This window comes from Corythoichthys intestinalis, chromosome 3 (assembly GCF_030265065.1).
Source record: "Corythoichthys intestinalis isolate RoL2023-P3 chromosome 3, ASM3026506v1, whole genome shotgun sequence".
NCBI classification, from domain to species: domain Eukaryota; kingdom Metazoa; phylum Chordata; class Actinopteri; order Syngnathiformes; family Syngnathidae; genus Corythoichthys; species Corythoichthys intestinalis.
In genome coordinates, this window is record NC_080397.1 from 20,500,571 (window position 1) to 20,526,900 (window position 26,330).

At 39.2% G+C, this 26,330-nt stretch overlaps 2 protein-coding genes across 4 annotated transcripts; both read left to right on the forward strand.

The window, feature by feature from the left end:
* The first annotated feature begins 1,536 nt into the window (after positions 1-1,536).
* Positions 1,537-20,300, forward strand: rimoc1 (rab7a interacting mon1-ccz1 complex subunit 1). The gene is made up of 6 exons (XM_057832363.1): positions 1,537-1,699; positions 7,580-7,689; positions 8,608-8,754; positions 8,830-8,961; positions 15,418-15,532; positions 19,286-20,300. Exons 1-6 carry the CDS (start codon positions 1,606-1,608, stop codon positions 19,519-19,521), a joined length of 834 nt encoding a protein of 277 aa, XP_057688346.1. The 5' UTR covers positions 1,537-1,605; the 3' UTR covers positions 19,522-20,300.
* A 130-nt stretch (positions 20,301-20,430) lies between these two features.
* Positions 20,431-26,097, forward strand: fbxo4 (F-box protein 4). 3 transcript variants are annotated; one of them, XM_057832361.1, is made up of 7 exons: positions 20,431-20,591; positions 21,437-21,696; positions 21,763-21,983; positions 22,376-22,460; positions 22,534-22,706; positions 23,169-23,277; positions 23,431-26,094. In XM_057832361.1, the coding sequence occupies exons 1-7, from the start codon at positions 20,451-20,453 to the stop codon at positions 23,489-23,491; spliced, it is 1,050 nt and encodes a 349-aa protein (XP_057688344.1). In that variant the 5' UTR covers positions 20,431-20,450; the 3' UTR covers positions 23,492-26,094. The 3 variants fall into 3 exon arrangements, with proteins under 3 accessions (XP_057688344.1, XP_057688343.1, XP_057688345.1); XM_057832360.1 differs by having other exon boundaries at positions 23,084-23,277; positions 23,431-26,091; XM_057832362.1 differs by lacking the exon at positions 21,437-21,696 and having other exon boundaries at positions 21,734-21,983; positions 23,084-23,277; positions 23,431-26,097.
* Positions 26,098-26,330: the final 233 nt, after the last annotated feature.

Here is a 26,330-nt window from a genome sequence, read left to right on the forward strand (position 1 = left end):
CATGAATTCATAAAACCCCACCAGACACAACGGACAGATGTAAAAAGTGTACATGTCCGGGCAAAAGAAGACGTTTGGTCACCCTATGGTATTGGAACATTAGTGTTACGCAATATAAAGTGACAGTGGGATAAAATGCTCATCAATACTATACAAAGACACTAATACGGAATACTGATAAACAACCTTCATAAAATATACTTATTCAGATGTTGATGCTACTACATTGAGTATGGCAGTAGCATACTGTCAGAACAAAACGTGCAAAAAATGGCAGATTGGCACGTATGGAATTACACGTCTTTAACTGGGCGCAACAAACATTTGCATAACCAAAATCTCTCAAATATTTTTTGCAGTTAAATTTGCACCACAGGTCCTTCTACATGACAGGTCCCATGACTGGATTAGATCGACCCAGTGTTAGTAAAGGCTCTGGATGTCAGACATACATTGGGGTAGTGCTGCAACGATTAATCGATTAACTCGAGTATTCGATTAGAAAAAAATATTCAAATTAAATTTTATTGCTTCAAGTATTTGTTTAATTAAAGTGGCGTTGTAATGGTTTAATTTAAAAGTGTTTGCGCTTAGTTCTATTGATTAGGGTGGATACACTGCCCTCTGTTCACATGGCTGAATCCAACTGCTCCCTGTTAAGACCAACGTAAGCTAAGTTTTTCTTTGGGCTAATATTTTTTATAGATTCATAATATAGCTTATAGGTATATTTAGCTGTTTTTGTGTGAATGTGTCTGAACTATTTGCTAAGAGCATTGTGAAAAGAAAAAAAAAAAAAAAAAACAACGTTAGCATTTTATTGCATTTAAGCTTGCGGACTTTTGCTATGTAAGTTAGCCAATTGTTTTTTTGTTGTACATGGATCCTCTTTTTTTTTGTAATACCATTTGAGGCTCAGCTCAGGTATCTTAATTTTTCATGTTCCTTATCTGATTATTCGAACTAACTAGTTCATCGATTAATCGACTACTAAAATAATCGATAGCTGCAGCCCTACATTGGATTGGCAGACCAGGGTTGTCGTCCTCTATTTTAAATACTGGAATATATCTGCAATATTTGATTGTTATTTTCAGAAACTGATCAATTTAATTTCATGAACTTTATGTTTTGATCTTTGTTTTCCTAGTGACTGATTTACTTGCAATATAGTGAAATTAATTCAGAATGTGCATGTAACTAAGGAGGTATCGGAATAATTATGGGCTAGAGTTGTGTAATGAAAAGACATGTGGTAATAAGAGAAATCAAATTCATTCATGGAATCAAATTAAATTTACAACTGCACTGTGTAACAAAGGACGGTTCCTCTGACAGTAAACACAACACAAGCACGTTTTCTTGTCCAAACACTTGTAAACAAAAGAGGACACGTAGCATGACGTCACACACGACAGAATTATCGAGACTCACTCATAGTGCTTGTTGTTTTCTTTCAGGCTTTTAAAACCCTTATTGCATTTTTAATGCTAAGGTTGTTTTATGATATAAACTATCATTATATTTCAGAGAAGGAATTCTAAAACAGCCGCATTGCATTGCTTGGACACGTGACCCCTCCTCACGTGACTAGTAGTTTTAGTCATGGCCGACGACTACAGGCGACACGGCCTCGACTTGGAGAGAAGGATATTGGAGTTCGACGCCAAGTGTTCTGCTCTCAAAGCCGAGAAACAAGGTAGAGATAAAGTCTTTCTGCATACAATCCAATTTTGGCTCTCTAGAGACATCGCCTAGTGGCTGTGCTTCGTCTATAGCTGGCTAATAAGCTAGCTGTTGTTAGCGTTATCATAGGTACCTAGCGATGCAACCACAACTGATGTACCGATAAAAGCTTTTAAACTTGCTAGTACCCGAACAGACAGCGCCTTATACGTACATGGTGGGATATATCATCAAAGCAAAATGTGTAATACTGGGATTGTTTACCCCCATTGACGATTTCTGATTGTCAACATTAAGAAACTGAAATTTGGCTAGCGACATTCCAACGATGAGCTTAAAATGTTATCATATAACAAAAATGACTAGGTTACGTACGTTCTCAGTAAAAATTTCGACCGCTGAAGTTTTTTTTCCTCCTAATATATATAGATATGTATGTATATTGTGTATATATATTGTTAAACCACAACGTAACATTAAGTGCACTGCTGCCGTACACCTCTGGCGTTTCGTGTTGGAACCCTTCGTCCCTACATTCTAAAAACATGTAAAACTGTGCACTATTGTAAAGTAATGTTTAATTGGATGGAGTTGGATGGCATATCATGTTGTCAGCTGACTCCCTCTGAAAAATGTTTTGAGTTTTTCTCTCTTGTACTTTTTATGAGGAAAATTACATTTTTAAGACTGCGATAGTTCTTGCATAGCTTCCACCAAGCTACTAGTGTCGAAGGGCCACAGGTTGAAATTCTTATGAAACCTGGTCACCTCAGTTGTACCCAGGATCATCATATGGGGGATTTGCCAGTGTATGCAAGAGTAAAAAGCCTTGAACTTTCAGTAATAATGATGGGTAGCAGTTATGATTAACAGTGGCTTCATCATTAGATTGACCACTGTCACAGTTTGTTATGTGTATGTATTTTTGACTAAGGCACAACAGTGATGTCTGCCAGTTTCAGTGTCCTGCAGCATGGCCATAATCTCTGCTACGGTGTACCTAAGGAAAGGATACCATAAATGAATTTTTGTTTTGACCTATGATATTTTATGACAAATGTTTACATCGATAGTATACCAGAGGAAAACCGGATTTTTTGTGAAACAAACTAATGCTATCTTGCAAGAACATGATAAACGGGAACATATCGAAATTCCTATACACGAAAGCCTTGACTACCTACCAATAAATGTATTTAGCTGAGAAGCGTATTCTAAGAGGAATAAAATGAGCCATTGTATGTCGGTCTGTTATTAAACAAAAAAGGGTTAAGGGTGGGCCTTTTGTTTGTCGGTTAATATTGTCAAAGAACAAAGGTTAAAGTTGAATGTCAGCTCAAGTCAGTGAGTGTCTGTGTGATGATTGATTGTGCGTGAGTTGTGGTCTAAAACAGCTCTTGTGTGAATGTGCATTCTGGTACCGTTTGTGGTATTAGAAGTGCCCTAAATTATTTTTTTCAATATTTTTTAAGTATTTCATGCCCTGGTTGAAGTGTGTTATCTGTACAGTTTTTTTATGTGATTGCAATCACATTTGCATGTTAGATAAGTCTACAGATGGTAGGTTTTCAAATGTATCGCATTGAGATGTAACACCGTTGCTTCACGCCCACTCAGGGGTTAATTTGTGCCGGATCCTGCCGGAACAAGATCCGCCACCTCTTGATTTTGGCCTCCCTGTATTCCAGGACTTATTTGGGCTGATCCGGCACCTCTCGTGTATAGAAAATAATAATAATATGTAGAACGGTGATTTCCTTGGCTCATTCGTCGTCGCTCCTTCGTCCGGTTCTTCCTTCGGGGTTGGTGGTGTAATGTATAAAAACGGAGACGCCTCGAATGGCTGTTGCATGGAGACTTTTATTAACTAAACAAAAACTAGTTGGGGACAGTCAGAAAGACAACAACGCGCCCTTGAGCAACTCTCCTTTTCGCCCCCCTCTCTCCCCCTTACACTCGCCCACTTCTTCTATGAAAAATTGGGAATGTCGGTCACACTGAAACGGGACATTGGCCCCTTGGGGATGTCGGTAACAATGTTGTTTATAAAAATGTAACGTCATTTGAAAGAGTCCGAGATTTGTTGATGCACTGAAAAGCTGGACCAACAAATCACGCCCCTGACATAAAAGCAAAAAAAATAAATAAATAAAAAAACCTTTGGAAATTTGCGGCATCTGGGGAGCAAGCGACCAGGATTAAACGATATTTCAACATGCCAAAAAGACAGCTCCATTTACTGTACTTTTTCAAAAAGAAGGAAGATGGTTCAAAACGAGTCAGAAAAGCTACACCAGAGCAAAAGGCGCGAACCGCGACATCAGCTCACTTACAGGAAGATTCAGAAGGAGAGGAGAGCGCACTGAGCGGAGAAGAATCAGGGACATCCACCAACAGGTCAGGGATGGACAGCAGCTCAGTTCAAGATGAATGCAATAAAGTAGGCGACACCGTTTTGAATTATTTTCAGTTTATTTGCTTACTTAGGCGGCTGGGCCTATGCAGTAATTACAACGGTGTTATTGGAATTATTATAGAAGTATAATGAATTAACAGATAAATATGTTTGTTAACCATAAACTCAAGGCACGAATATAATGGCGTAGTGATACATTTGGTGGTGAGGCCGTAGCCATGTATAAATCATCTAGCAATGTTATATTGTGATTAATACAAGGCAACTGACCAATCAGTGAGCTTCCTCAAACCCACCCGATATTATAATAAATAATTATAATGGAATATTTGTGTTATTTATTGTAACCTCTGATTTTTTTTTATGTTTTACGAGTTAGAGTTGTTGAGAAACTAATTGCTGAATGTGTACTGTAGGCCCCACCTGTGGTTATGAGGGCAATTGCTTGTGCTGTGCAGAGTATAACCAAAATAATTGTAAATTGTTGTCATAACATTTATACCATGGATATTATCTGAAATTGAGGCTTGTAAGTCCCACAGCATGGCAAGTGGGCATTTGCGTGTTGTTTTCAGCACCATTTTCTGCGTGCGTTCCGGGACCTGTGCCCGTCTTGTCATCCCTTCGCTGTCACATGTACTTTGCATTCCGGCACCATATGGTTTACAAATTAAGCACTGCGCCCACTAGTATCGTGAGAGCTGAGCATTGAGAAAAGATCTGGAGGTTCCACTTCCTGGTTCTAATATGTGCAGCTTAGAGTATATAAATAAAACATTATTCAAATCTATACATGTGAATTTGTTGTATTTTAGTACAATACTTCCGTCGTATGACCCGTTGCTGTCTGTGTCACTTTTTTTCCCCCTCGACCACTACCCCCGTTGTGCTGTTCGGAACCTTTCTCAGCTTGTGCGCCGGCCTCCTTGCCTGGTTCACATTCACAATAAACTTTAACACCCCCCAATGCATCACTTCCAGACACCTGCAAGTCGACAAAGACCACTTCGTACCGTGTAAGTTTGATGGCGTCGAATGAATGTTTTATTCATGGAGAAATAAGGATTTTGTTACCAGAAAGTCAAAGCAAAACCTTTCCTCCTAACTGAAATACAGAATCCTTTAGAGGTATTGAAAAGTGAGTGAAATTCCTTTTTTTTTCTCTCGTTTTTTGTGTAATTGTGGAATGGCTAAGCTTGATGTCATTTTTAAGAAGATTGTAGTCCGTATCTCAGATGTGTCAGTCACAACACGCGTTGCCAATGAGCTTCCTACCGACACACCCACTTCACCGATGGCCAATCAGAGCAAAAAATATGTACGTTAGCTCCAGTCATAGCGACTAACAAAAGCACCAACCAATATGGCGGTCCTGACACTTTCAAAGTAAAATGTCATGCTAACCTCGTAAAATGCCATCTGAGATTATGAAAACTGAAGTAAAAAACATCAAGTAAATGAAATCACAGTCTGGTTACTTAGCAAAATGTCATGCTTACCTCATGAAACAGCATAAGTGATTGAAAACTAATGTCAAAAACATGAAAGGTACCTTTTAAAGTGCCTGTGACACGAAAAAGCATGTTTATTTCATAATACACGCGGTATTTTATGCTCCTGAATGATATGGACCGCTTGGATGTGTGTGGAAGCGATCGCTATATTTATTTAGTTTTTTTAATCCCGCGCCAGGAAAATGAGTGACTTCCGGCTTCGGTCTTGTATTGAGGAGGAGGGCGCTGTGACGTGTACGGTAGAAGACGTCCTCTTCACTATACAGCGTACTGTTGTGTATGGGGACGAAGGATTCAGCTGATTTTGCGGATTAATATGTTTATTTTTCGCATCACGCCAGCCAAACGGCTGCAGAAAAATCATTCTGTATGAGGGAGAGGCGTATGCGCCTTTTTGGAGTTTCAAAAGGTTCCCATTCACCGTGGATATTTACTGTGGGACCATTGGACTTATGAGGAAGTGAGTAAACATCTTGTTTTTTATTATGTCAAATACGAATACAGCGATTACAAAGTAAACACTACAAACTTCCTTTAAATGAAGGACTACTTACGTTTGATCATTGATAGGCATGTAAAAAGCTGTCCTAATGCTCATTAGCAGCAGCACGTTAGCGGCACAATAACTCCAGCCACCCTCCTCCGGGGAACGAACTGTAAATTGCTCTCCGCCGGGCGGTTTGCTGATCCGCAACGACAATAGACAACCGGGTCGTCATGTCAAATAATCCAGGATAGTTATGTGTGATTTTCCGCTTTGAAGACTTTGAAACATCACTCGGTTCGGGTTAGCATGTCAGCTAGCTGTCACGCCTTCTGGTTTGTTTACATTCTCCGAAGCCGGGGAAGGGAAATGACATATGTTCGATTTAGGTGTCATAAAATATAGTTCGGGAGGTGCGACCGTAAAGGTGAAGTCGACAGTTTTGACCATTATGGAGTAATTTTGCCATGTCGTCCTGAATAAATGCATTTTTATTATTTCATATTCCATTCAGCACAAGACTGTTATTTGTCATGACCATGCCATTTATTTAGCAATTGGGGAAAATACTTGGATAAAAAGAATATCCTGTAAAAATATTGAAGTAAAGAGACAGAAACAATGACATTTTGCCGCTCTCTTCGTCGCGTTTTCCTCGTTGTGAATAGTTCCCCCTCGACGGGCTGACTGGTCCTTCTCAAGCCATTTATATTGCTATTGGGGAAAAATACTTGGATAAAAAGAATATCCTGTAAAAATATTGGAGTAGAGAGACTGAAACAATGACATTTTGCGGCTTTCTTCGTCGCGTTTTCCTCGTTCTGAATAATTCCCCCTCAATGGGCTGAATAGTAAAATCGATGAGCCCAGTCTACCGCTGATGTCATCCACCTGTTGGGGACGCTAAAGCCCTATAATGGTAGGCGTGGCTAACCGGCAGATTAAAAGGCTAATTTCTCGTCATCTGTGCTTTGCTAAATTGTTGTATATAGTCGAATCGTCTCAAAATATGATTCTAATTCACATAATAATGCCGTTTAAGACTTTTTTTCTTGTGTCGTATGCTCTTTAAAGTCAACTGCCAGACAGTCATTTTGTTGTTTACTTATAGCATCAGGTTGGATGGTGATACCCATCATGTCTACCTCGCAGTTCAGACATTCGAGGTTTGAAGCTTGTGCCAGGACCTGTTGCTTTCTCCTATGTTAAAGTCATACATAATGGGTTCATTTAATATTCTATGTTACCCAAAGTGTGAAGGAGCGTGTATAAGTGTTGTTTAATATGTGCCTTGCAATTTCCTTAGCAAACAGTCCAAGGTATACTTTATTCACCTCTCACCCCAGGAACTAGTCCACCTTTGACGTTTATTAGGACTCGCGTGACAGAAAATGGATGGATGATTTTTTTCATTATCGTCAGTGCGTAATAGTGAAGCATCTGCGATTAGTAACATTTGAACTTTTTGCGTTTCTACAGATGATGACTATTTACAGAATGCGTCTTTGATACTGGACAAGTTGAAAAGCTATTACAGACAAGGAGGGGAGAGCAGCAGCCTTTCCAAACTGCTTCAAGATTACACACAGGTACTTCATTTCATTAAATAGACCTGTTGTAGACTGTCAGTCTTGTGATTGAAGTGGAAATTTCAGTTTAAATTAAAAAGATTTTATAGTTGTCATTAAGTTGTTGCAACCATCTTTGTGCAGGTTGGTGATATGAATCCAATTTTTGGGCTGTCTTTCGATTATGACTATTCTTGATTAACAGGTTTTTTTATTTTTCAGTGCAAATATGATTCAGAATTCTATCAAATGTCCCATCCATTCACTTTTTAAAATTTATTTACCTCAGAAAAAAATTGCTCTCAACAAATATAAAAATACAAGACTGAAATTAGTTGCCCTCGTGTTAACCAATGTGTACTTTGTAGTAACATTTTTGTTTCTTTTTAAAAACAATACAGTTGGTTATCAAGGAATGTAATCCGTAAACCTTAAGGAAAATATTTGGTCATTGTTGATGTTCATAAACTCCAAATAATTCTCTGAGTAACTGAAGACAGCCTAAATATTTTATTAGAACCCAAATACGCATCAAGTTGGGATATTGTGTTTAAAATAAATTTTTTAAAAAAATACTGGTACAATTATTTGCTAATAATGTTCAACCTATATTTAATTGAATACACTACAACGAAGAGATTTATTGTCCAAACACACAAGCATGATTATTTTTAGCATAAAATCATTAACTTCAAAATTTTATGGGTGTAACATGTTCCAAAAAAAAAAAAAAAAAAAAAAAACTCGTACAGGTAGTCTGAAAGAAAAAGTTTAGGAATACTCATCAAAAATTTGTTTGCAACATCCTACAGGTGAACAGGCAAATTTGCAAATCATTGTATTCTATTTTTTTATAGACATACCCGTCCCAACTTTTGTGGATTTGGGGTTGTATCAAAAAAAATTATGCAAACACTGCATGTTGTTTTTGCATCATAGGTTATCCTAGATATTACGTTTTATGAGGAAAACAAACTGGTGGATCAAGGGTTTCCGGAGGAATGTTCACCATATAAAATCCAGCAGCTCCTGCAAGATCTGACTGAGCCAGAAGTTCTGGTCGGGAGACTAGCACCATCTCAAGAGGTGTGGTTTATTCTTTCAAGCAAATTATATGGACTACCTAGTCTTGACAGTGTGACACTGTGTTTGGTCTATTAGGTGCAAGCTGTTTTGGGCCTGGAGCTGTTAGAATGCCTTTATTGGAGACGTGGTGCGCTACTCTACATGTACTGCCACACCCTTCACCAACGGAAGCAATGGATCAAGGAAAACAAAGAGACGTTCCTCAAGGTACACTTTGATCAAAATTAGCAAAGCGCTGAAATCAATGTTCTTAACTGAATCCTTGGCTGACCAAAGTGACACTTCTCCAGAATTTAGACTGCCTTATTTTTTACATATTTTTAAAAATTAATTGTTGTTTGGTTGGATCATTCTGTGCACTTGTCAAATCTGTATGTGTGAGCTCCCCTGTTGCTTTTAGAGATGTTTGTAACTATCAATCAAACCACAAAAATGTGTAGGGCTGCAGCTATCGAATATTTTAGTAATCGAGTAATCGACTGAAAATTGTATCGATTAATCGAGTAATCGCATGAAACATTTTTTCTTAGGTAAAAAGCAATTATAAATTACTGATGCACGATAATGCATTTTTCAACCGATACCAATAACCGATAATTTCCTCCTCATTCCAACCGATAATGTCAAGCCGATAATTCTATTAAAAGATTTACGTAAAATTTTAAAGTATACACAAAAGAAAATATTACTGTGCAAAAATATAATTTATTGCTCTTTTTTCAACATAAAGTATGAACAAGTCGTCAATTCAAACATCTAAATAATGACAGATTGTCTGACATTGTGTAATGGTAAACCTTAGGCAACAATTACAGAGTAAATACCTAAGTTGCACAAAAATGCGTTTAAAAGTAAGCCATTCCTAACATATATAATATTAATCCGCTGCAAAACACGCCTCCTTAAAACTAGTCAGTTTTAAGTGTAAATCTATTGGCAATAAGTGAAATTATCTGCCATCGCTTCAAGTGTATTTCTCTCAGATTTCTTGGAAGAAAAATAGCTAGCTGAAAATAATCTTAAAAACCTTGTTTTAAGCAATACATTATTCTACTTAATCCTAAAAAAAAAAAAAAAAAAAAAAAAAAAAAATTGAAGATTTTGAATAATATTTGTGGCTACAGAATATTGATTTAAGAATTTGATTATCTACTGTGACTGTAATTGAGCAGAGAAATAAGTTAAATAATTTGACAAGTGATTGCTAATGTTATATGCTTTGTTGCACACTGTGAAAATGATTACCTCAAAAGAGCGAGATGTCATGTACCCATTCTGCAGCGCTTTGTTTACATTTGCGGCTTTCACGACATTTGCGTTACAGCAGCTAAACTGCTACACAGCAGTACTATTTGGACGGAGTTGGAGCTCGCATCCGCATGCCTGAGTTTTATTAAGCCGAAAATAAAGGCAGCGTTACAAAGTCATCTGACCGCTCGTCATTTCACATTCTGAATGCATTCTTGACTGGCTGACTTCGTTTTCTCCATGTTTAAATTATCTTATAACCACTGTGCCGTCATGATAAGCTTGCTTACCGGACATCACTTTTTCATGAAGAATGGTGGTCGTATAAACTGCATTATTTCTTTTATCCAGGGCTTTGGTTCTTGGGTCATTAAGGTAAAAAAAAAAAAATTAAAAAAAACGTGTCTCGTCTCGGCGGCAGCTACATTCGTACCGGATAATCCGCCCACCCCGGCCGGTTCGCCGCGGCATATTCGGGTCCTGGCTCTGCTCGCACGCCGTGGGGGAACGCTCGAGAAACCGGGGTGTTCGCCGGAGGTCCAGAGGCCGGGGAACCGGGCTCGGCCCGCCCCGCCTATGGCGAGGCGGCGGCGGCCTGCAGGACTGGCCAGAGCGGCGGGCTGCGTCGGAAGACAGCTACTTGCCGACTATCGGTCTCCAGTAGTGCCGGTGTTTAGCCTTAGATGCGAATTTACCACCCGCCTTGGGCTGCATTCCCAAACAGCCCGACTCTGTGTCGTCACAAGCCCTGTAGTTTAACTTAGTGTTTACAATAGCTTTAGCATTCCTGCTAGCAGCAGCCTCGTATTTGTTCCAAAATTCTTTGTGATGCAGTTTTAAATGGCTGCTGGGTTAGTGGTTTTGAATGAGGACGCGTTCTTTCTGCCTCGTGGAACTTCTACGGTACATGTTTCGCAGATGGCGAGAGCGTCGTTTTTTTAGTAACAGCCGCCATAATATTCAACTACTTCTTGTCTTGTAACTCCGCCTCCTCAACCACTCCTCCCTCAGGGGCTGCAGAGAGGGGAGGGGTTGAGGAGGCGGCGTGCTGAATTCTTCGGTTGCGCACATTTGGAGGCAAAATCAAGTATATAATTTAGAGCTGAAACGAATACTCGAGCAACTCGAGTAACTCGAGTTTAAAAACTGATCCGAGTAATTTTATTCACCTCGAGTAATTGTTTATTTTGACAGCTCTAAGCATCACGTTTTGCTCGGACTACTTTTAATGCGGGACAACGCGCTGATGTCACGTGCGTAGAGGAAGAAGCAAAAAAAAAAACCAAACACTGCAGCCGACAACCGCTACAAACGACGCCGACGTTGCTAAATACTAGCCCGCTCATGCTACGTTAGTGGCAGCTAGCGTCCAATGAGTCTCATAGAGATCATTTATGTTGAACTAGATGCGCAGTGACAGACTAGGCCGCGTCTGGGCAGCGTTAGAAAACAGCCGCCATCTTAAAGCAGTAGAGCGCTAAATGCTAATAAAGAGCGCTAAGCGCTAATATATAAGATTAACGTTACTGTCACTACTAGCTCACCTTACGTTAGCACTGCGGAGGGCTAGGTTTCAATTAATTAAGACCGCTTTCGATGCGTGGCTAACGTGTCTTACATACAGGCTTTAACATAACATAGCGTTGTGGAGTGATGAGGGTGTCAAATAAAAACTCAATAATGCTAACTATCAATTTTAGCTCAGTAGTCATTGCTGGATAAAACACCAAGTAGCACTAGTCCCTAATGTGCTCCAATACAGCCTGTATCATACATTTATTTTGAACAGTGCAAAACTCAAAATCCTATCAGGACTTACAGTTTAGACTAACTTAAAACTTAACTAGAACTTAAAAATGGCTTGACACAAATAGAAATTTAATTGAAAAACGTGGGAAAAAATCCTAACTTTTAAGTGATGTGTGTTATCAAGCGTAAAGGCATTTTTAGGTGTGTTTATATATATATATATATATATTTTTTTTTTTTTTTTTTTTAAATAAGATCTAAAGGTTTTTTGAGTGAAAGCAGTGAATTAGTCATTTTTTAAAATTCTAGTTACATCTGAGATGCAATTGTTGGCTGTTTTCAACAATATACATCAAAAATAAAGACATTGATTGACTGAAAATGATAAAATGTCTTGTTTTCTCATGTATATCTATAATTGCTCTTCACCTAAAAATATATTTGTTTTATTCGATTACTCGATTAATCGATAGAATTTTCAGTCGATTACTCGATTACTAAAATATTCGATAGCTGCAGCCCTAATATAATTATCGGATTGCATTATTGGTTGAATTTTTTTATTATCTGGATTATCTGTGTGACGTCATAATTGCCATTATCGGCCGATAATTATTGGTGACCGATATTATCGTGTATCTTTATTATAAATATAGATGAGAAAACAAGACATTTCATATAATATTGAACCATTTTCAGTCAATCAATGTCTTATTTTCGACGTACATTGTTGCAAACAGCCAACAACTTAATTGCATCTCAAATGTGACTAAAAAAAATGACTAATTCACTGCTTTCACTTTAAAAAAAAAAACTTTTAGATCTTATAAAAAATATATATATTTCTTACCTAAAAATGTCATTACCCTTGATAACACACATTACTTAAAAGTTAGGTGTTTTCCCACATTTATCAATTGAATTTCCACTTGTGTCAAGCTATAAATTCTAGTTAAGTTTTAAGTTGGTCTAAACTGTAAGTCCTGATAGGATTTTGAGTTTTTGCAGTGTTCAAAATAAATGCCGTGCTGTATTGGAGCACATTAGGCACCAGTGCTACTTGGTGTTTTATCCAGCAATGACTGCTGAGCTAAAATTGACAGTTAGCATTATTAAGTTTTTATTTAACACCCTAATCACTCTACAGCGCTGTTTTCACAGATTAAATAAAGCCTGCATGTAAGAGTTGGCCACGCATCGACAGTGGTCATAATTAATAAAAACCTAGCCCTCCGCAGGGATAACGTTACGTGAGCGAGTCACACTAACGTTAATCTTATTTATGAGCGCTGAGAAGTGTACTGCTTTAAGATGGCGGCTGTTTTATTAACGTTGCCGAGTCGGTCATTTCGCATCTAGTTCTACGTACATGTGATATCTATGACATGCATCAGACGCTACTTGCTACCACCGTAGCAACATGCGGGCGTAGTTTTTAGCAACATTGGCGCAGTTTGTAACGGCTGTTGGCTGTAGTAAGGTTTTTTTTTTTTTTTTTTTTATTGCTTCTTCCTCTACGCACGTGATGTCAGGGCGTTGTCCCGCATTAAAAGTAGTCCAGGCAAAATGTGATGCTTAGAGCTGGTGAAATTAAACGATTCTTCGAGGTGAATAAAATTACTCCGATCAGTTTTTAAACTCGAGTTACTTGAGTTGCTAGAGTATTCGTTTCAGCTCCAAAAATGTGTATAGCATTTTACATGCACAAAAATGTAACACAAAGTGCTTCACATATTAAGAGAAAACTGAACGGATATCATTCACACAATTAAACAATTTACTGTTTTCGTTTTTACACACAAAATAAAATGTAAGACTATTTCCCCTCTGAAGTCTACAATAAATACTTAATACCCTAACTGGTTTGTGGCTTATGGCCTTATTTGGTGGTGGGTGACACTGGGAAGACGTTATCCATATATGACAGTTTCACCCCAGGGGACCTAAAAGAGCAGTGAAGTAAAGATGGGAGCTTAACATTGGGCTGAATTACGATAAACAGCGAGCTAAAGCTACGAAACTGGAAAATGGGTGGGGAATCATGGGCCAAGCTAAGGAGACATGGATATAGTTATGCCAAGGGACTCGCTTGCCGGCCTAGACAACACAAATGCATGGACCTCGGCGTAAGATTCCGTTGAGGAAAAAAACATGTGGAGATGTGAAGGATTAGTAGTAGTTTGTCCTGTGTCAATGAAAGGGTCGTATCGCTCAGAAGGTGTAAAGTTTGGGTGCTTAATAATCAAGCATCATCTTGTACTATCATGCTAGCTTTAGGAAACTTTATTTTGAACAAGCCTGAATTCATGCTATCCTCGACTATTGCAAACATATTACTAAGAATCTGATACATATAACCTGAGTTGAATCTTACCCGGTCTTCCCACTCAAGCAACTCCTGTAGCTTTAAGGTTTACAATTCAGAGGGAGAAATATAACAATACATCTCTAAAGTAGCAACTAGGAAATTTAACTGCTCACAAAATGATCGCGGGACTAAATGATTGTTTTTCAGTGTGTAATTGTGTATATAATATTTACTTTTATTATGATTTTTACTTCTACTACTAGGTGGATTAGTATTACCAAAGGTTTAAGAGCCAAAATAATGAATGATTTTGTTTTTTCTCCATCTCTCATCTTGCACTTATCCAAGGTTGGGTTACAGTGGCATCATCTTAACAGGGAACCCTCGACTTCCCTCACCTCAGCTACGTTTAGGCGTTCCAGGCCAACGGGGGAGATGCATATAGTCTCTCTTGCGTGTCAAGGGTCGTCATCAGGGCCTCCTTAATAAACATCCGACAGATTCTGACCAGAAGGGAAAGGCTGGTCACCCTGAACAGGATACTTATTTAAGCTGCATACATCTGCGATCTTATTGTTTTGGTCATGACTCACAGCTTGTGGGCATAGGTGGGTGTAGGAACCTAAATCTACTGGTAGATCAGAGCTTCACCTTTCAGCTCAGCTTCTTCACCACTACAGACCGATACAGGGTCGGTATCAGTGCGGACCTGTCGTTCTTCCGTTACAGTCTTCCTTTACTTGTCAAAAAGATCCCACGATACTTGAACACCCCCACTTGGGGCAGGACCTTATCTATAACCTGAAGAAGGCACTCCATATTTTCCGACTGAGGACATTGCCCACTAAGATGAAGCTGAGGATTTTCCTCCCAGCTGCTTTATACGCTGCTGCGAACAGCTCTTAAGTAAGATTTGAAGATTGCGGTTTGCTGATCTTCTAAACTGCATTACTTGGTTGTTCCTCATCACCACACCTGGTTTAACTGCGTCAAGTTTGAAGAGACCATAACCATTCATGCTGACATTCACACTAAAGGAAAAATTGGAACGTTCAGTCAACCTATCATGCATATTTTTAGGTTGTGGGAGGAAACCAAAGTACAAGGAGAAAACCTACAAGGGCAACAGGAGAACATGCAGAGTCTACACTGTAAGGGATTTGAACTTGATGTTAAGAATCAGTACATGTGTACCCTCATTAATGTGAGGAAATGTTATTCAAGAAGATGACCTACCTATTGATTGTTTGGTGTACAGCGTCATTTGAGGCTACTATTTGAGGAATAATATTACATTACATGCCTGAATGCACATAGCTTGTATGTATGCCTCACCTGACTGTAATGTGTTCATGCAGTGTATCCAAGAAGGAGTGCGCTATCTCATGAGGATGCTGCAGGTGAGGAACTCGGTGAAGCTCAATGATGGGGTTGTGCTCCATGACACCACCACTGCAGGCTTCCTCTCCGAAGGTATTATTTTTTTCTAGACATATTTTGCATTTTTTGTTTTGGTTTTATACAATCCGCCATTTTAATTTAAGTTTTACTGTCCCTCAGTTGTCCATTGACACTTGCGCAATTTACCGTAATTAAAGCAGTCAAGGACATGTTTACTTCATAATGCTTCCCATGCATTATGTGGGTGATAATGAAAATATTTCATTTGAGAAATAATTTTTCAATCATAGTGCATGCAGTAAACTGGATTTGTATTGGTCGAGAAGTGTCAGGCGAAATGCAAAGTCCAAACACGTTTCAAAAAGAAAAAAAGCACGAATTCAAATGGCCACAACACAAATACCAATTGCAAATGCTTTACAAAAGAATAAAATTACATGTAAACTGCCACAACACGGTCCCCAACTGCCAAAGCACGATTGCAAATTGGCAAACGCACGAACCACAATTGCCACAACACGAATGCAAATAGCTCGCAATAGGACCGCAAGAAGCCAGAGCACAGATACAAGAGGATGACCCGGAAGTAGACTTAATTTTACAGATGTAGACATGAAGACTACAACTCCTGCTGCCGCGTAACCACAAGTTATCACGTCACATCCCCACATGTGCAGTGCATGAAAATGTAAATTACAGAAGTTCGCTCACAAATTGACACTTTGGTACATATTGCTTTGCGACCATCTCTACGATGGCTGCAGCAGGACGGGAGTTGTAGTCCTCATGTCTAGGTCCATGGAATTTAGGGGCAGTTTACATGGCAACTCTGCTACACAAAGACTCAATGAATATGTTGCGGAATGGCCTTGTCTCTATATGGTGTCGACGAAAACTGAAGGCGAGGACGCAAACCTTTGAATCCGGGTTCCAAAGTGGAAGGATTCAATTGCGGGGGCTTGCTCCGCAACCATATCAATGGAAAGCTCTCGCGCCGATGACGTCAGCACTTGCACAAGTCACATTGGGCGTGCGAAGCACTGCTACTAAACATTAAAAAAAGCGAACATGAGGGAATGTCTGCTTTAATTTACTGTTTTTATAATATTTTTTATTTAAATACGTTTAATGTTTCCATTTTTGAGCCTTTTGGAGGAAAAGAAAAATGCCATTACTTGGACTGGGCAGGTATGTTGTCTTCCGGGCTGAGCAGGTTGTTGGTGTCAAAGTGCATCATTGGCTGTGGTCTTGTAAATCTGCACTGCCTCCTAGGGCCTGGCATGATTACTACATCGTTTTCACACAGAATTGCGACATTGTTCGAATGGAGACAGAACCATATAAATGCAAATATGAAATTTGTCGTATTCTCGGAGCGTCACCATGTAAACTGCCCCAGTCTATTTCTGATGCTACCTCTACACTAGGATGGCTAATGGCCTTAAACGTGTAATTAGTTGGACTATACGGCATGTCGGCTACACTAGTATGCCTATAATCCGGATTAGTTGTTAGACGGATAATGTAAGCAGGTAACATTACCCGCCGCTTCATATGGACTGCTGTTTACGTACAACAATCAGATACTGAGGAAGTCACGTCATGCCTTCGCCATTTGTAGTGCGGCAGGACGGCATCGTAAACAGTGGAGGCAGACGATCAGGACGTGACATTCCTGCTCCTTTTTACTTTTCCACACATTTTTCTTGAACCTTCAAACTACGTCTCAATAACATGCTTCAATTGAGTGCCCATTTGTGGTCCTCCCATCGCAGATGACGCGGAGATGAGCATTTTTTACAGAGCTCGTCTCCCTCGTTGTCCCCGATCAGCCAGCTGCGGGTCTGGCACCTCCCAACTCAATGCCGACCGAACATGAGTATATAAAAATGCGTACAGGAACATTAAACCCCGAAAAGTGACCTGCGTGGTACCCCCTGTCAAATAGGTGCTCGATCAGGTTTTTTCCATGACATTTCTGCCTGTCAAAACTTTCGCCACTTCCAGGATCGCCACAGTTTGGCACAAGCACTCCTTGTTGCGGCTTCTAGGAAATATATGCAGCGCCACACCATATGCTTCTATTTGTTATTTTCCAAGTGGTGAGAGCGCAAATGAGCATCGATTGTAAGCCGAGCGTGCTCTCCCTTCACTCTTGCTCCTGCGTGATGCATTCAATTGCGATCACGAAAACAACAGTGATAAGAGCGCAACTGAGCATCGATTGTAACATCCCAAGTAACGATATCAGGCTTTCGTTGTTTTCAAAAGATTTATTTCAATCACTATTCGGCGACTACTCGTAAAAGCTGAGCGTGCTCTCCCTTCACTCTCACTCTTGCGTTATGCATTAAATTGGGATCATGAAAATAACAGTGATCACAAAATAATGACAGTCTAGAAGGTATAGTAATATTGAAATTTGCCAATGGCAAGTAATAAGTTTGAGGTTCAGAGGTAAATCGCACGGGTGATGACGTGACATATGAAGCTGCTCCTTTCTACGCCTGCGCAAATGTAGGCGTACCTTGCAGAAGCGGGGGGGCCTTAAATGCACCTTAAATGTCAGTGTGGACAGGTATAAAATAGTCAGCAAAATACCCTGGAGAAAATTATCTGTCCTAGTGTAGAGTAGGCTGAGTCATCCTTTTGTATTTGCATGGTGGCTTTTTGCAGTTAAGTTGTAAACCATTTGCATTTGTTTTGCGAGCCATTTGCATTCATGTTGCGGGCAACTGGGGTTCGTGTCGTGGCTTTTTGCATTTGTGCTGTGGCTATTTGAAATCGTGTTTTGGCCAATTTGCATTCATCCTTTTTTTCCTTTTGCAAAGTGTTTGCAATTGGTGTGTGTGTGTGTTGTGCCAATTTGCATTCCTGCTTTTGTCTTTTTGCAAAGTGTTTGGACTTTTCGCCTGACACTTCCCAGCCACCGTAAATTTGAGTGGCATGAAAAATAATAGCTACTATTCAGTGTTCTATCAACATAATGGCTCTGTTAACAGTAGGGTCAGTAGTAGTTGTTGCATGTGTCAGACTGGAATGGTAAAATTAGTACTGAAACATTTTTTTTTATCATTTCCATTTCATCTACAACCCCCCATCCCCCCCCCAAGTGACCCCCTTTAAACTTCATATTCAACTTGTTACATGATAAAATACACATGATTTTTTTTTTTTTTTTTACTGTTATTAGCAAGTCTTGGGTGGGTTACAAAAGTGTTTTTGACAAGTGGAGGCTTGGTGAAATAGTGCTGCTGCCCGTGGGAACGTGCACAGGGGCGTGTTTGAATAGAGTGTTTGACCCGAACAATCTTTTGAAGGGAAGAAAAGGAGATTTTTGGGGCAGTCCCAGTTAAAATGTCAGGACTCTGTGTAAGCAGCAGGGCATTTAAGCAGCAGGGCATTGGTGGCTCTGTGTACTCATCAGGGCATTGGTGGAGCATGCATGGAGTAGAAAATTATTTTAAATTAACACTAAAAATTTTACCTTTTATATAAAAATAGATTCTAATTCATAATTTCACTAGTTATCAATCTTTGTGAATCTTTGAAATTGCTCTTTGAATATATTTAAATGAGCTAAACTGGTATTAAAACTATCACATCATCAACCTGTAGTTCTGGTTATCGCAGCATATGCTCAGTGTACGAAAGTAAGCACTTGTAATTTGAGTTACCACTGTGCTGAAAGAAAGTAAAGGTACATATCATTACATTTGTACTGTAAAATAGGATTTATTCTTTGTTTTGAATGACCACTGATTTTGAATTTGCATTGCACCTATCTTTGTATTGATTGTGACTTTACTGGACTTGTTTTCTAAGGCATTTTCTCAGACACGCACCTGTTGACCATGATGTACATTGGAGAAATGTGCTTCTGGGCGGTGAAGTACGAAGACTACAGCGGTGACAGTATGGATTGTAAAGAAGATCGCCTCCAGTTTAGGGACATTGGCACGCAGATCCTCAACAAGTATGTGCTCGCCTGCGAGGGCCCGCTGCAGGCCCAGGGCTGGAACACGGAGAACGCCAAGGAGATCCTCAGTGTTTTACAGTGAAGCCTGCTGCGTTAATGTCCAGGTTGTCCTCAGACGCGGATCTGAGATCAGTATTCAGTGTTTTTTTTTTTTTTTTTCTATCCCTAAATTGAAATAAATAAATGAAAAATGGAACCTGACAGTTGAGGTGCATTATAACAAAGGCTAAGAGAGTAGGCAATGAGAAAAATATTTTTTGCCAGGCCAAAGGTCTGCTGGACCTCACTCCAAGCCACATGGTCCAGGTCAGTTGTGTTATAAGACAAATGGTATAAACCTGAGAGTTAATTTTTTCTTTTCTTTTGGCCCCTTCTGTGGGAAATGCGTTCTCTTCATTCTAGACTGTTGACTAGGGCACGTGGTTTGCTCTCAGAATGTGTTATACTAATAACATTGATATTAATATTTTAAAAAATGATTCTTAGTAAAAATCTTTTTTTTTTCTTCAACAATTGTCTATTGATAACAGCCTAAAATCAAACCTTGCACAGTTACATTTTTATTTATTCTTAAGTTGCCGTTTTGGTATGCTTTTAATATTTGACATCTGTTTATACTCTATATACAAGTTTGTAAATGTGTATAAAATACACAAAGCAAAGATTTTTTTTTTCTTCCCAGAGAGTGAAAGCTTATGTCCAGATTTATTCATTATCCACCACTTATATCCCCTTTGTTGCAAAGTTTTCACCATTTAATTAAATTTGTTTAGCTTTTATTAGAAAAAAGTGCTGTTTTGAATGGAATTACATTTCTGTTTTTCTATGTCCTTGGTGACAATAAAGCCAGTGTTGTTTTAACAGGTGTATTTTTTGTGTCTGGGGGCCGTACCACTTAAGCACTACAAAACCCATAATGCACTGTTTGCGTAGGCAATGAGGAAGTAAGCCATAACTCGGCACGTAGTAGTTCCAGATTCATTAACTTTATCAATAATTTCAAACCAAGTCATGACAGGAAAGACTACCCAACATTCTGAATCGGTTGTTATTCGCAATCTTAGGCGCTTGAAAGAGTTTTATTGGCCTTCCAGTGTGAGTGAAGTTGTGAATTGTGGGGAGGAAGAACCAGGATTTCTGGACAGTTTACCAGTAAGTGATTCAATGATTTGCTTAACAGCCTCTTATCATGTAACAGTGGTGTGTCATTTAACATTTTCATTGTAAATTTAAATCCCTAAAATGTTGGGAGTTATTTAAGAAAAAATAATTTGATAATGTATAGCAGGCCTGCACAATACTGTGTATATCGTTTGTACATCTCATTATGCGCATGCGGAATAGTCCTGTCACAGGACGTGCGACTTATTAAATTTTAAAGTAAAACTTTTTTTTTTTTCATAAAAGCAGCAATTGTACAGAGACAACGCAGTATTTTGAATAATAGAAATGTCCCAGCTAACTATAGATAGTAAGCGGGGTACACCCTGAATCGGTTGCCAGCAAATCGCAGGGCACAAGGAGACGAACAACCATTCGCGCACACACTCATACCTAGGGACAATTTGGAGTATTCGATCAGCCTACCATGCATGTTTTTGGGATGGGGGGGGGGCCGGAGTACCTGGAGAAAAGCCACGCAGGCAAGAAGAAAAGTAATGTGTTATAAATATGTTACGTTTCCTTGAACCAGGATCAGGGACTGTTCTAGTCAAACCATGTCCAGGAGGAACCCACTGGTGAAAACTTCAAAGTAGGAAAACGTGGTGTGCCCACCCGCTTCAACAATCACAAAGCTTAACCACAATAATAAACCACCGCGCACCCAGAGATAACCTTTTCAGCCCCTCACCGACCCGGGCCCATTTACACCCAAAAAAGGCCCGGACCTGGTTGCATTTGTCTAAAAGGCTTTAGCAAATTGGCGTATGGATAAATATTTATTGTAAGATAAGGCAGTACTGATTGAACCATAAATAATAACTTTCATTCTGAAGGTGGACGTGCAGTTCCAGGTCATGACCTTGTTGTCATCTGTAGACATCTGTCGCCTAGGAGCAACCAGCCGTTACTGGAGGGCCTTTGTCCGAGACCCTCTGTTATGGAGGTTTCTACTCCTAAGGGACATACCTCACTGGCCCTCCATCGATCACTTAACGATGCCGCAAGTCGATGCACCAGAAGCGCCGGGTATCAGTGAGGATTCAGAACTGGACGATTACGAGAGGACAGAAACAAGAATTGACTACATGGCAGAGTTGGTTAATTTTGAATACTGATATTTTTATTTTCAGAAAATGGAGTGTCTATTGCCTTCCTGCAGATATCTCAAAGGGTGCCCATCATGCAGAGAGCGATGGCTTCCCTTGTGGCCGCCATACCGTGTACTTGTGTCCTTCCTGCAGTCTCTAGTGCCCTCAGCTGAGCCGCGCTACGCCATGTTTGGGCCAGGCATGGAGCAAATGGATGTCTCCATAGTTACAAGGCTCATGCACGCCAGTGATATTTTACCAGTGTCGGTCAATCCAAACAGCCACATCAATGGTAAAGCACTAGACTTAATTCAGCTATACCGCTTAGTATATAGTAGAAGGTAATGGAATCAGAAATCTATCCTAACTTTCTTTAGGTGGTCTCAGAGTGCAAATTTAACCCAAGTATTGAATGCAGGCAAATGTATTTTCAGTGACCAACCAAACAACTGATTCCTTTAGTTCATTGGATTTTAACCTTGCTAAAGGCATACAAAAAAATAACAATTTTCACATGAGATAATGAAGATTTAGATAATAATAATAAAGGGTGCATTTTATTCATGCACAAAATGAGCAAATATTAGCCTTGCACTGTGCTTTGTCAACCAGCAGGAGGCAGTCTTGGCCTTGTCGAGTGTCATTTCAGTTGCTCACAAATAAAGCTTTATCTTCACTCTTCAGGACCATCAGTAATTGGCTCTGGCATTAGTTTCATGTTCAACGACCAGCACAAATTCAACATCTTTACACTTTACTCAACCAACAGGTTAGTAGTGTTCCATACCCTGAAAAATATGTTAGATGCAGCACTTTTCTGGTTATGTCATTTTTTTGTGCAGGGCAGAGAGGGACCGTGCCAAAGTACAGAACCAGTATATGAGTGATAAACTCTTCACTTTAGTTGGAAGCGATGAATCTGGGCACCCAGTCTACAGGCCGTCACCTCAGGTGCAGCAGGTGTGCAAGGTAGTGGATGGAGTGATCTATGTGGCTAATGCCCAACCAGGGAGAGGTGAGACCAACAAGTGGAACAAATACTGTGGATTGTCAAAACCAGCAGTGGCTAAATTTCCCCGTGAGAAAATGATCCAATTTCACTATATTGGCTCAGCATGTGATTTTTTTTTCTTTATCACAAATATTAGGTATCTGTCAGAAATATAGTGAAAAAAATAACAATAATTCTCTTTATATTATTCTGATGAAATTGGTTCTATATATATATTTTTTTATCTTTACAATTATTACATTCTACACAACATGTAATTAAACAGCATTTCAGTTGAGCATCAGTGTTTTTCCCGAAATTACTTCTCTTTTATTTTTCATTTTACGTCTTAAAAGTTGACATTATTACATTATTGACATTATTATGACATTATTAAATAGGTGATGGAGAGTCCGAGGCGGCTCAAATCAGGGCCGTGTTGAGCTCCACATCCAAACCCCTGCTGGTGCTCTCATGTATCTCCAGAGAGAAATGTGAAGCAGTCGGGACCACCAGACTTCAAACCACGCGTCGCACGCCCTGTGTTGACATGGCAAACAGACTCGGTCTACCTCAGTTGCCTAATCCCTGGATGGTAATTAGCATTTAATTCACAAATGAATGGAACAGCAATAGATCATCTATTTGGGGAAGTTAGCTTGACATCGTTGCAGACGAAATTGTAGTCTGCTTTAGTTCTACTGTCTAAGTGTCCTTGAACAGGGTACCTCCCTTTGTTTTGTACCAGGTGCAGGATACAGTTGCAGAATCCCTGTCCGGTCTTCTGGATGGCATTTCTTGGTTGCTGAGATCCTCAGGAGTCAAAGTGTATGATCGCTAGCATAGCTCAGTCATGGGTGTGAAATAGGTTCAGAAATAGAGTGGAATAAGCACAGACACACAAGGATTGCGTTGGCAACAATAACACAATTTTGGTTATTAGAAATAATAAATTGTTCTCTTTGTTAAGTACACTTTTCTTTTAAGTTGATTTTATTTAAAGTTAAATCTTACCTTGCATAGTCAAGTCAAGTGCAGTTGGTTAGCAACCAAGGTGTTCCCTGCCTCTTACTTGTAGTCAGCTTGGAAAGGCTGCAACATCACTGCGGCCCTTGTTGGCATAAGTGATACAGATAACGAATAGATTTATTAATATAGTTAAGTTAAAAGTATATGTTCACAGCATTTTTATTAATTAACATGGCTGGCATGGCGGTTGCGTGGTTAGCACATAAACCTCACAGTTCTGAGTTCAAGGGTTCAAGCCGAGCTACGGCCTTCCTGTGTTGAGTTTGCATGTTCTACCCGTGCTTGCGTAGGTTTTTTCTGGATACTCGGTTTCCCCCCACACGCCAAAAACATGTATTGTAGGCTGATTAAACACTCCAAAATTTCCGTAGGTATGAGTTTCTGCCTGATCGGCTGTTTGTTTCCTTGTGCCATGCTGGCAACCAATTCACGGTGTACTCTGCCCACAGCCCATAGTTGGCTGAGATAGGCTCCAGCACTTCCACAACCCTGTGAGGATAAGTGTCATGGAAGATGAAGAAATGAAAATATTAATTTATAGTTATTGTCATCTACGCTAGGATCGTATACACAGTAATGACAGGAATAAAACAAAATAGATTATTAATTGGGCCTAGACATTTTTAAAGCTGCTCTCTACATCAGAGGTGCCCATTACGTCGATCGCAATCGACAAGTCGATCGCAACGCTAGTGTGGTTAGCTCGCGGCATTAAAAAAAAAAAAAAAAATTTTTTTTTTTTTCCTTTTTTATGTACACATGTAATTAATTATGTTGTGTGAGCAACTCTTGAGTTATGCAACAAAAAAGTATGAGCAACGCTGCTCTACATGATGATCAACCTCCTGCTAATTTTTATGGCTACCACAATATGAACTTTATTGAGCCTCATTACCAGTGTTTAGTGTAAAATTTTCTTTATTGCAGGCTCAATAATCTTTCAAATAACTACAATTTTATATTAGAATTTAAACATAAATGGTGAAAACAAACACTGCACTTCATTCTACTTCATTTACCCCCTACAACAGATTTGGATTTTGTAGCTCATACAAATGACATCTCTGACAAAGATGAAAAAGTCATCTCACTATAGGTACATCAAAAATACGCTGTTATGTTACTAATGTCACAATGGGATTTTGGTAATGTTGAAAAATCTATTTAAACCTAGATTTTTGCAGGAAAGGGAGGAAGGTACACTCATGGATTGCAGGACAGTTGACAAAGTTATTTTGCTGCAAAAATATCTTCCAATCCGAGAAAATGAATGCAAAAGAAGGATGTTTTTCAGGTAAAAATTTAAAGCAGCTGTTTTCATTTTTGTCTCACTCCCGGGGTCAATTTATATGTGGAGTGCTATCTGACTTCTGACCTGTATTATTTCCAAGTGCTAAAAACTTTTATCCGTGAAATATGAGAAACATTATCATCTTTTAGTTTACAAAACGAGACACAGAACATGTTCTAGGAGAATAGAGTGCATTCTGCATTTCTTTTTTTAAATTTTTTTTTTGGTTTTTTTAATGTATGGGGAAAATATGATCTCTAGTAAATGTTCCACCTCATACATGATTTTTTTGTGCAGTGCTTATGTGCGCTGAACCGATGCTTCATAAGTAAGCCCTTTTAGAGTTTACAGTTCACAGTCATTTTGCCAGTTCTGACAAGGTAATGTGCCTCCCTGGCACTCTTTTGTTCTTGTTCCCTAGGTGACCACAAATAATCTTTGTAAAGCACCAACCTTTCTATCAAAATGTTCCGGTACCTCTATAATCATTTTTATAGACATACCTGTTAGATAATAGTGTGCTGATTGATGCAATTTAGTAGCATTAGGGTTATCTGACTTGTACTATATTTTCATCCTGATGAATTTTAAAGTAATGTGATGTAAGAAGCAACCTGTGTGTGCATGCAGTTGGACTAACTTTACCAAATAAACCTGTGGTTAATGTATGGTGGAACCTCCAAAGTCAAGCACAGTTTGCAGTCTGAACAATAATACTGGAAAAATGTTCCTCAAAAGCTAGGTAAAACTTGTTTGAACTGTAATCGTATATTAGACGTTGACTCAGTTTGCTTCTAAAGAATTAACTCTACTAGTGTATTATGTTTATTTTTTTCTATCATTATTATTTTAATCTTTAATATGCAACAGTGGTTTATTTGATCTGCCAAAAATAAACCATCGGTACTTCTCTGACTAATTGTCATGAACATCTACCCTGTCAATTACATTATTATATATGCGGCAAATATCTTTGCACCTAATGGCAGCCAACACACCGCAGTATTTCTGAAACTGTTAGCAAGACATCTTAACAACTGTCGTTTTCTTTCCAAAATAATGACACGACTTATCAAAACCCAACAAAGTGCTGTCACATTAACTGGCGATGCCTGCTTGGATGCGTGGCGAAACATCTAACCAGAAATGTCTAGATGCGATCGATTCAAATTCCTGAAAATTAAATTAACTAGATGAATGAGAAACTTTCCAGGCACCTATTAAATCGGTGCTAAGATAATTACCATTCAGCTCAATGCACAATGGCTATAATGGTTAGCGTTGTTGAAACAGTAGTAGGTACAGATTTTGCGTTTGTCCTGGATGGC

Bases quoted from the DNA above. Each gene is read 5' to 3' on its own strand.
- rimoc1 (XM_057832363.1), top strand. From the start codon at position 1,606: ATGGCCGACGACTACAGGCGACACGGCCTCGACTTGGAGAGAAGGATA. The intron at 8,962-15,417 runs GTACACTTTGAT...GTGTTCATGCAG, and splicing joins ACAAAGAGACGTTCCTCAAG to TGTATCCAAGAAGGAGTGCG. The intron at 15,533-19,285 runs GTATTATTTTTT...TTGTTTTCTAAG, and splicing joins TGCAGGCTTCCTCTCCGAAG to GCATTTTCTCAGACACGCAC.
- fbxo4 (XM_057832360.1), top strand. From the start codon at position 20,451: ATGACAGGAAAGACTACCCAACATTCTGAATCGGTTGTTATTCGCAAT. The intron at 21,697-21,762 runs GTTGGTTAATTT...GCCTTCCTGCAG, and splicing joins AGAATTGACTACATGGCAGA to ATATCTCAAAGGGTGCCCAT. The intron at 23,278-23,430 runs GTAATTAGCATT...GTTTTGTACCAG, and splicing joins AGTTGCCTAATCCCTGGATG to GTGCAGGATACAGTTGCAGA.